The sequence below is a fragment of the Panicum virgatum genome, chromosome 5N, assembly GCF_016808335.1.
Source record: "Panicum virgatum strain AP13 chromosome 5N, P.virgatum_v5, whole genome shotgun sequence".
NCBI classification, from domain to species: domain Eukaryota; kingdom Viridiplantae; phylum Streptophyta; class Magnoliopsida; order Poales; family Poaceae; genus Panicum; species Panicum virgatum.
The window spans coordinates 39,974,401-39,984,942 of NC_053149.1; the positions used below are offsets into that span (position 1 = coordinate 39,974,401).

Here is a 10,542-nt window from a genome sequence, read left to right on the forward strand (position 1 = left end):
GTTCCGGTCATCCTTGATGGCGACAGATTACGGGTCAGTAAGATCTAGGGTTCGGAGAGGAAGAGGCGCGGAAGGATTGGAAATGGTAGTGCAAGGACGGAAATTAGGCGAGGAGAAAGAGTAAAAAACCCTAAGCCATCGGGGGAGTTAAGTAACCACTGGCAATGGCATAAGGGTAAATGTTTAAAGAGTTTCTCCACTTATTGTCACGCCCGAGGGCTGATGGTGATCAGTTTTCTGTGCAAAGGACATAAGGGATAAAACCTAAAAATGCATATTTACTGTAAAAGTAAATATACACATTCAAATCACAAACATGTGACAAATTTCAAAATGAGTGATACAATCACAAGATTATTCCTGACACTACTCTAAGTGTGCCACGTTGTCCTAGACCCTTCTTTCCAAATTGGGATTTGGGCACAAGGCTCGGGGGCTATTGGGAACGTGGCAAAAGGAATTTGTTTTTCAAAATTATTTGAAAACATGGGATCAAGTTCGAAATGTAAATTGGATCCTCCGCCTGAATCTTTCGATTCACCCTAAGGCTCGGGGGCTACTCCATATGGAGTGTGATTTATCATCGCACACCATATACGAGAAGAGTACCGGTCAAGGGCGTCAAGATTACTTGAGCAGGAGCACCACACAGCCTCGGTGCAGTTCAAGAAGAATTCATAGGGAGATCTGCACGAAGTTCAGGAACTACTCGAAGACGACCTAGGAGTACTCGAAGACCTGCGACTACTTGGCTGTGAAGTGCTCGGGGGCTTGTCAGACCCAGGGCCACGGGATACCTTATGTGGAACGGTTCGGTACCCGATATGGGATGGGGCATGTCTCATACCCATTCGGCATGTGACTACTCGAATAGGCATCAAACTAGTCGCTACGGAAAGAAACCACCCGAGTAGTACTCGGGGCGGGATCTTAGGCTCATGCTAACCTAGGATTTCCTTGTAACCTTGCCTCCCCGGTCTATATAAGGGCAGACAAGGGCCCCTCAAGGGCCAACGGATCGCAACCCAGCGCAATCACCAACCATCTACATCCAAAGCAATACACACCACCCAACAGGACGTAGGGTATTACGCATCCTTTGCGGCCCAAACCTGTCTAAACCCTTGCGTTGCTTGCACCATCGTGTTCCTGATCTCGGCGTCTTCCCCACATCAAACCTCTACCTTAGGGTATCCCTAGGTAGACGTGATGGTAAAACACTGACACCAGCTTCATCTCCACCTGTTCTAGCTTCCGAACCATCACCTCCATCTTCCGGACCACCAGCTCAAGCATCACCTCCACCAGTTCAAGCATCATCACCACCTGCTCAAGCATCACCACCACAAGCGTACACGGCACCGGCTCTGCCACCACCACCACCACCACAACTTGGGCAGCTGTATGTAACACGAGTGATACGGTCTTAAGACTTAGAGATTGTAGATAAATGGCACGTAGCAAACACCAAGCAAAGATCAAAGGATAAGCGAAACGATAAGTCAAAGGATATTTCATATTCTAGTGGTACCAAACGACCGGGCTTTTCCTTGCCCCGCACTGACCACAAGTTCCGTCGTTATGTTGGGGTCAATGACATAGCAGATTTACCGAATTGTCCGATAAATTTTGAGTATGGTAAACCATTTCTACCCAACTCTTTGATGGAAGAGGTTCCAGGTTTTATGCAGAGGATGCATAGTTTGTACACGAGGGCATGTAGACTTGGACTCGGAAGCATTTGGGCTCGGTATGATCCTGATATTTTTGGATTAAAAACTGACGGTGTCAATGATATCATGTTCGATTTTGAAGACATCCATGACATGTTCCGCCTCAAAGAACTAGGCATAGAAATGGTTAGACTTCTATGCATGTAAGTGTCGCATCCAAACTAATATCTTATATGCCACAGCCTATAATTATATATGCATACATATCTAATTAGCTGTGACATTTCGTTCTACATGATGCAACAACGACAAGCGGCTGTTCTAAAACATAAGATCGCGTTCCTTGACCCGGTAGCTATTTGTGAGTCCAGGCATTATGGGCCAATGTTGTGGAAGAACGACCACGATGAGCTAAGCATGTGTTCAACGGGCAAGGCAAAACTTGGTAAGCGAAAAAAAGGCACACAAAGATATCGTAAGGATACCACTTCCAGTAAGTGTAGTCGCAATCATTTGTTATAATATGCACTTGCTTCGAGTAAATTCCTATGAAATCATATATGATATTTTAGCTGAAAATACTGACTTGCATTTATGATACAGCCAAAGCGTGGAAAAATGCTTGTATTGGATTCCGCTGATTTTGTGCCGACCAGATACGCTAAATTTGTATCCATCCTCAACATGTTAGCAAAATTGTTATTCTCTACATGGACATCATGCTAAATCTTCCTGATACAAATAACTTCTTATTTCTTGTTTTACAAAAAAAGGCCTACAAGCACTACATTTTCAAAGGAGGAATTCATCCCCTGGATAGAAAAGAAAAAATGGTGATGCGCACAAATTTTCCATGCCACAAGCAACCTGTAGATTCCGTGTACTATGGATACTACAAGTGTGAGCACATGAGGGAGCTCGGGAGATACACAAAAGATCCCAAACGTGTAAGGGTCTACTCTTTTGCTTGGGATATAAGGTTTAAAATAGTGGGCTATAGAATTTAGCGGGAGACTCACCAAAACACTATAGGCGCTATAGCAGACACTGTAGGGCCGCTATACCTCCGCTATAGCGGCAGCCATATGCAGTAGCGTGAGCTGCTTCTGGCTGCTATAGCGGCGCTATTTCGACGCTATAGCGCGCTATTTTTTACATAACAAGAAAACATCAGGATAAGATGATGGCATCATACTTCATTACTTCAACGACATATCACATAAGATTCGTACGGTCATACACTCAATTAATATAGTCAAATAACCATAAACTCATAAGTCTCAATAAATTGATAAACTGATAAAGTAATAAAAAAGATTATTAAAACTTTAAACCTTTAGTTTTGGCCCACAACCTACGAACCAGGAAATAGCGTGCTATTGAAACGCTACGCTATTCCCTTTAACGGTGCTATAGCGCGCTATAGCGGCGATAGCGCCCATAGCGCAAAAATATGCAATATCATTGTGGCAGTTGCTTCTAGCCGCTATAGCGGCGCTACTTTGGTGCTATAGCGCGCTATTTTTTCATTGGGATAGATGCATAACTGCATATTGTTATTGCTTGCATCTAACACTTAGCTGAATTGTTCCATAATTTTTTTATTTGCAGGATCAACGGGAAACCCACAAAGGTCCACTCCATGGGCAACAACTTCTCCATACAGTCGGTGATTTATATTGTTTCATATTGCATAAAGTGGTCCATATAGATGGAGAGTTTGTTCACCCTGAGCATGAATTGTCAACTGACCAAAAATATAAAAGCCTCCGTCAGTGGGACAATCAGCAACTCCGTGTCGGCTATAGTAGCGTGACACAGGGGAAATAGGACAAAACCATGCAATGAATTCTATGCGCACTTTGATGATGTATGTACTCTAATGATGCACTATAATGATACTTCTATATGATTTTATTTTGAATATGTAATTAGTTATATTTAAGAAATATATTCATCATCGGTCACAAAATCCTCGATCACGTGCTAGCTTGATACAATCGCGCACTAGCTTGATAGGTGAAAATTGGTGGGAAATAGAAATTTAAATAAAGCAAAAAATAGATTTCGAAAAGTTGAATAGAATCGCGTACTAGCTTGATAGGTGAAAATTCACGGGAACCAGAAATTTAAATTAAGAGGGAAACAAATTTGGTGAAAATTGGCGGGAAATAAATTTAAATGATTTAATAGAGTGGAAAACAGATTTAGAAAATTTAGAAAATGGGAGGCGGGAACCTATTTATAGGGGCCCATGGAAACATATTTTCAGGGGCGGGGTAAGACATCAACCGCCCCTACAAACATATTTTCAAGGGTGGGTCACTCCCTGCCTCTGAAAATATGTTTTCAGAGGCGGTTGCTGCCTTGATCCGCCTCTGGAAAAGACATTTGTAGCTGCGAGAGACACATGTGGGTATCACGCCCGCCCCTACAAATATTGTTTTACCTACTCCTAAAAACGATTTATATTAGTGGGAACTGGACCAGGGGAACAAAGTATATGAGAACTAAAGTATCACGAATAAAGCAACGTCGCCCCTCCCCAACACTGGAAACTTTTTTTTCTCATACTTATCTTCAGCACCGTACATTACAAAGAAGAGCATCCCTTGACTTGACTTTGAGATGACCCTGAGCATCCGGGCGTGGTAGCAGCGAGGTAATTCAGAGAATGAGCTAGCCATCATTCTACAACCGTGGTGGTGCCGACCTGCTCGGAGGGCCTCAGACTAGCTCACTGGCAGACTCCTGTTTTTGCTGTATGTTCGTCGATAGCCTTCCCCCCCCCCCCCCCCCCCCCCCATATTTGGATGGCGTGATTGAAGAATAGTTTCCTATGGATATAGATTGAGCGAGGTCGTCGGTATTGATGATCGACCTGTTTCGAGTACCTAGCTATTGCTTCGGCCCGTTGCGTCGTTCTTTATGTAAGAGAGCTAGGTTGGCCCAGCTCTGCATTTTCTTTCGGGGTTTTTTCTAGGGTTCATCTCCGCCTTAAGCTAAATTATCTAATGGTTCAATTTACTAGGAGCGCCGGGTAGGGAGCCTGCGGCAAAGACTGTTCACACGATTGTCTGGGATGGCGATGCACGGGCTTCACCACAACTTCTAGCTTTTTTTAAGCTTCTCTCTCTGTTTCTTGGTAAGTGCAGTAATCACAAATCCAGGCAAATTCTGTTGTACGGTACTCTGTGATTTTGCCCCGGCCCTCTGTTGACAGAAATCTAAGTACTCTGTGATTTTACCCCTCTTTTGACATCGGATGCTGCACAGTAATTTGGTAGATAAAAAATTATTTTGACAACAAACATAGACAAAATTTGCATGCATTTTAAATCCTTTCAATCCAAGCAACCTTTTGACACATCTTGCATGAATATTCAAGCAAACATACATAGCAATTAGCAAGGGTCAGATCCCGACATGTTCAGACACACATGCACAAATTCAAACCATCATAATCATCCTCAACCAGTTCCAGAAATCCTTCAGGAGACGCGAGAACACGCTGGCAACGTCTCAATTCTTGCCTTTTCACATCTGTCTATTAGTTGCAGGTCTTGCTTTCCCAGCACATTTCAGAAACTCTAAATGGATGTTACACATCAACTTGTGCACGGAAGGAAGAACAAGAAGAATGTGTCTGTGGCGGCAAGGGGTAAAGGTAACGGAGAGCCCGCAGGTACGAAGCGGAATGCCGATTTTTGTGCCACGTGAAGAACGTAATGCAAGACCACGGAACAGCCCTGCTTCTCCAGCTTCACCCGCGTACCCCCGAAAGCCCGTGTGAGCCGCGGACGGAGCCGCCGCCGTTTGCCTCTGCATCTGTGGCTGCACCAAGGAAAAACTTACCGGCGGTGAGCCATTTACCGGACCTCACCGGTAACGGAAAATTACCGAAAACCGCCGGTTTACCGGATTTACCGGTCGGTAAACCAATTCAAATTTGAAACCACCGAGTTTCGTATTTTTCGACCGGTTTTCGTTGTAATTTCGGTGGAATTCGCTGCATAATTACCGAAAAATATTGACCACGGTAGAAAACAACAAATTGTGTTAAGAGAAGTGTAATATTTCCAGAGAATTATATCTAATTCTTATATATAATAGTTCAATATGCATAATGATTTTCTTACAAAGCAAATATTAATAGAATTGACGTGAAACATATGTATGTCAATACAAACCACAATCCAAATGCAATAAAATATAGGTTCAACTTGTTAACACAATTTATAGGTTCAAATAAAATATAGGTTCAAATAATACAAGTCTCAAATAGTTAACACAAAATATACTCTAAAATTTTTATTTCGGTGTTTTCGCATAGGAAAACCTTACGACCGACCGGAATTTGTTGATGACTCCCATTGTAACGTCGAATCCTATAAAAAGGAATAAATAAAATGGGTGAGAAGATGTAAAAGAAATGAATGCAAGTGAGAAAATAAGATGTGTTACCTACATACTTAGGTACTCATTCGGAGGGATCTTGCTCTGGGGGATATTCCTGATAGTACATGTGAGGATTTCCATATGGGAGGTATCCTTGATAGTACATATGAGGATATCCATATAGAGGACGCGGAGGGACAGCCATCGATGTGGTTGTGGTGGCCACACAAAGGAGGGTGCCGACGGGTAGCTGTAGGTGGAACTGACAGAGGTAGAGCTACCATCATCCTCACCGTCGTACGGGCCTAATTGACGAGTATTGCTTCTTGTGCGACGTTGAGAGCTGGGTGTTCCATGATCTTGATCTTGTGTGGCATGGGTGAAGGCAATCTCTCCCGTAAATCTCATAGCACTAGTAACAGCACCACTAGTAGAAGCACCACCACGATCATCCCCATCATCATCGTCATTGTCATCACCACCCTCATTGCCATCATCATCATCGTCATCGTCGTCGTCATCATCATCATCACCACCACTACCACCATGTCCATCATCACTAGGCTCTGGTGTGGTATCGTCAGTGCCAATGCTTTCCTCCTCAACGTCACCCTTTCTTTGTTTTTTCGTTTAGACTGATTTGGAGGAATTTTGGTCTTTCTTTTCCCCAGGTGGGTGTCACCAATATTCTCTCTGGCCCAATCATCAACATTTACTGGCTCACCCACCCTACGTGCGAGGTCAGTCAAGATCTGAGCAGGCACAGGAGGGTCGGCAAAATCAGAATCTTCATCTAAGGTTGGTGCTCTATTTGATCTACCATGCTGCATCCATTCTTCAATTGGCCTGGTCTGCCGATACAATGAGAGATCCATGAAGCTAGTAGCAGGATCGAAATCACTTGCCTCAACCGTAGCTGTTGCACGCTGAATACGAAGCCGAAGGTTGTAGTGCACGTATACCAAATTATGGAGCTTCATGCTGCTTAACCTGTTGCGAAGCTTTGTGTGAATAAAAGCAAAGGAACACCAATTCCTTTCACATCCACTTGATGATGCGCATTGAGAGAGTAGTCGCTTAGCTGCTATCTGAAGATGTGGTGTTTCTGAACCAAACATAGCCCACCAACTAGCTGGAGAAGTGCCTCTATCTTTTGCCATCCTCGCAGCAAGGTCAGATGAGAATTCTCCAAGTTTTCGACGAAAGAGCTCATACTCTTGTAGTGCACGTGCTGCTCTGTCGATGTCAAAAAGTCTCTCCAGCCCTTTCCGAAGGTCTCCAAAGACATTTTCTGATATTCCAAATGCATAACAAGCAGTGTGCGCATACGTACCTTCGAACACACTAGCCAACCTTCTGTCAACAATTTCCATGATCCTGTCACACCTTGCCATATCTGAATGGAACCGGGTATGATATGTACGCTTGAGGCTGCCGTACTCCATAAGAACTTCACCCAAAGTTGGAGTCTTGTCTTGATCAGCAAATCGCAAAAAAGAATAGAGAGGCTCCACATCATTAATAACATACTGCATGTTTGCCCACCACTGAACAGAGGTCATGCATTCGAATGCATACTTGCCTGCTTCAGTCTTGTAGTGGCGTGATGATCTATATTCAGTTGACATCATCCATACCATAAATTGATCTTTCTTCTTCATAAAACTCTCCAGAAACATATAGTTAGTGCCAAATCTTGTTGCATTCCATTTAACTAGCTCCCCACCAGTGGCACTCTTAAACATGGAGTGCACACTATTAGAATTGTATAACCATTGACAAATATATTGGGCACTCTGAATCATGGCCTTGTGATCATCCCACTTTCCAATATCTTTGAGAATGAGGTTGATCGTGTGGGCAAGGCATGGCTGCCACACAATGTGAGGGTACTCCTCTGCCAACAGCTTGCAAGCCTTCTTAAAGTTGCTGCCATTATCAGTAACTATCTGAATCACATCTTCTGGCCCTATATCGTTCAGAACAATTGTTATCTCCTGCAAGTTGTTGAAATCCATTAGAAAACTACAAATTCTTACTAATGTCATGATCCATTAGAAAAATACAAATGATTACCTTAAGTATGAGCCGATGATCTTGTATTTTTCCAGTTACATCAATAGACTTCCAGAAGTACATCATTCCATTGCAATATACCAAGAAGTTGATTACGCTATTGCGAGAAATACCGGTCCATGAATCACATATGATAGTGGCACCATACTCAGGGAACTCTTGCTTCCACTTGTTGATCTCCTTCTTTATCTCCTCCACGTTCTCTGAAAGATATTTTCCATCAATATCCCTCCCAGTTGGGATCGTTACCCCAGTACCTGCATGCAATAATCACATATGATCTGGGATGTAGAATACAAATTGGCATGCAATAATAAATGATTATTTACCTTATTTCTGTGTCTCTATGATGGCCGCCCTAAAGTAAGGGTCATCTACCTTCCGTCTAGGAATACCAACGGAGTGGCAAGCCTTTGACCACGCCCTACCCAGCAACTCTCTCGCAGTCCTCCCCTTAGACGTCCAAGGCCCGTATCAATCCTCTGCTGCCTCGGTCCGGAAGCAGTAGCAAGGTTATAGTCCCTTGCCCGCTCGGGGATATGTGACCGACTCCTAGAAAACATCCTCCCAATTGGTCTAGAGCCACCACCTGGATCCCGTGCCTGGCCTGATCCAGAACCACCACCCCTCTCATACCTTGGACCAGCCCTTTGCCTAAACTCATACTCTTCCCGTGAATGTCTCAAAGCTTGCTGCAACTCATCATCCTGCTCTTCTTCTTCTTCCTCACCTTCCAAGTCAACATATTGAGTACTTCGAGCTGCAGCATCTCTCCTACGTCTATCTTGCTGTCTTTCATACTTCTTCGCCTTTATCTTGTCCAACTCGCTAATGAAAAAGTTCTTCACCGCGGGGGGAACCGAAGGGCAATCAATAACATCATGACCTCTATGTGCCAAGTGGTCCTTGAACCGTGTTGCCCCTCCTCCGCTCTTTGATGTGCCACAATACTTGCACTTGAAACCCGATCCCCTTTTTTCTCCATGCTCCCAAACAGGGTCAACCATTTACCTGCAACGGTGCAAAACAATTCAAATAAACACTACAGGTCATTAACTACTTGGATCCACAAGAACAATCATCTAAACACAAAATCAACTCACCAAACCCACGGATCCGGTCGGCCCGCAGCGGCTTCCACTCGGGAAACTCGGTTTCTCGCTCGAAAATATCCTGAAACCGGGCAGCAAACACCGGAATCCGCACTGTCCGCAGCCTCGGCGCGCGGGGAGGTGGAATCCGCTGCTACCGGTCGAAACTCGGCGCGCGCTGACCGGATTCCGGCGCTAAAACCGTTTCCCGGAACCGACCGGAAACCGGTGTTTTCCGTCCGAAAATCTTTTTCCTTGTACCAAATACATGGGAAAAATAATATATCTCATAAACTATGAAGAAATATGAACTGAGTACATATCAAATAAACACTACAGATCATTAACTACTTGGACCCACAAGAACAATCATCTAAACACAAAATCAACTCACCAAACCCACGGATCCGGTCGGCCCGCAGCGGCTTCCACTCAGGAAACTAGGTTTCTCGCTCGAAAATCTCCGGAAACCGGCCGGAAAACACCGGAATCCGCACGGCCCGCAGCCTCGGCGCGCGGGGGAGGCGGAATCCGCTCCTACCGGTCGAAACTCGGCGCGCTCTGACCGGATTCCGTCGCTAACCGGCCGAAATCTCCTGCGCGGAGACCTTCCAAGGTGAGCTGCGTGGGAGGAGGAGCTGAGAGTGCTCGGTGTGAGTGGATAAGACGGCCACGGCGTGTCCAGAGACTCCAGACCGGTGGGGGAATGGGGTGGGGGTTAAAAACTCTTAACGGGTTAACGGGTGACCCAAAATCTTAACGGGTTTACTCATTAACTAATGGGTCAGTCGTTTATTAATTTTTTTCGTGAGGTATTTGATGTTAGATTTCAATGACAACTGGTGAAAATAACTCATAAAAATCTCTAGTTTTTTTCATATTTTTTACCTATTTTTTATAAATTTTTTTGAAATTTCAAATTTTGAAAACGGAAAATCCGAAATTTGACCGGAAAACATTTCCCGGAACCGACCGGAAACGGTAAATTTTACCGGAAACCGGTGTTTTCCGTCCGAAAAAATTTTCCTTGGGCTGCACCTGGTAAAGAAGGTATGGCAACATATTTCAGGATATATTGTATGTGCAGTCCATAAAGTTAGTAATGCCAATAACTGATATATATATATATATATATATATATATATATATATATATATATATATATATATATATATATATATATATATATATATATATCGCCTGGCTTTCGGATTTTCGTGCCAGGGCCACGTCAAGAACATGATGCGAGACCGCCAGGCCTCGATCCAGGCCTCCCCGCTATTCCTTCTCCGGTACCAAATCAT

The 10,542-nt window shown here is 44.0% G+C and overlaps 1 protein-coding gene and 2 long non-coding RNA genes across 5 annotated transcripts; 1 reads left to right on the plus strand and 2 right to left on the minus strand.

Annotated features, from left to right (window-relative positions):
- The first annotated feature begins 4,199 nt into the window (after positions 1–4,199).
- LOC120676125 lies at positions 4,200–5,505 on the plus strand. 3 transcript variants are annotated; one of them, XR_005675675.1, is made up of 4 exons: positions 4,200–4,435; positions 4,523–4,603; positions 4,705–4,818; positions 5,228–5,505. It is a non-coding gene; the product is annotated as an uncharacterized LOC120676125 (long non-coding RNA). The 3 variants fall into 3 exon arrangements; XR_005675673.1 differs by having other exon boundaries at positions 4,202–4,435; positions 5,234–5,505; XR_005675674.1 differs by lacking the exon at positions 5,228–5,505 and having other exon boundaries at positions 4,206–4,435; positions 4,705–4,932.
- A 347-nt stretch (positions 5,506–5,852) lies between these two features.
- On the minus strand, positions 5,853–6,371 carry LOC120676126. The gene is made up of 2 exons (XR_005675676.1): positions 6,138–6,371; positions 5,853–6,061 (listed from the first exon to the last, which is right to left on the minus strand). It is a non-coding gene; the product is annotated as an uncharacterized LOC120676126 (long non-coding RNA).
- Positions 6,372–7,148: 777 nt separating this feature from the next.
- On the minus strand, positions 7,149–9,154 carry LOC120674800. The gene is made up of 5 exons (XM_039955920.1): positions 8,737–9,154; positions 8,148–8,404; positions 7,405–8,068; positions 7,287–7,362; positions 7,149–7,176 (listed from the first exon to the last, which is right to left on the minus strand). The coding sequence occupies exons 1-5, from the start codon at positions 9,152–9,154 to the stop codon at positions 7,149–7,151; spliced, it is 1,443 nt and encodes a 480-aa protein (XP_039811854.1).
- Between the last annotated feature and the right edge of the window lie 1,388 nt (positions 9,155–10,542).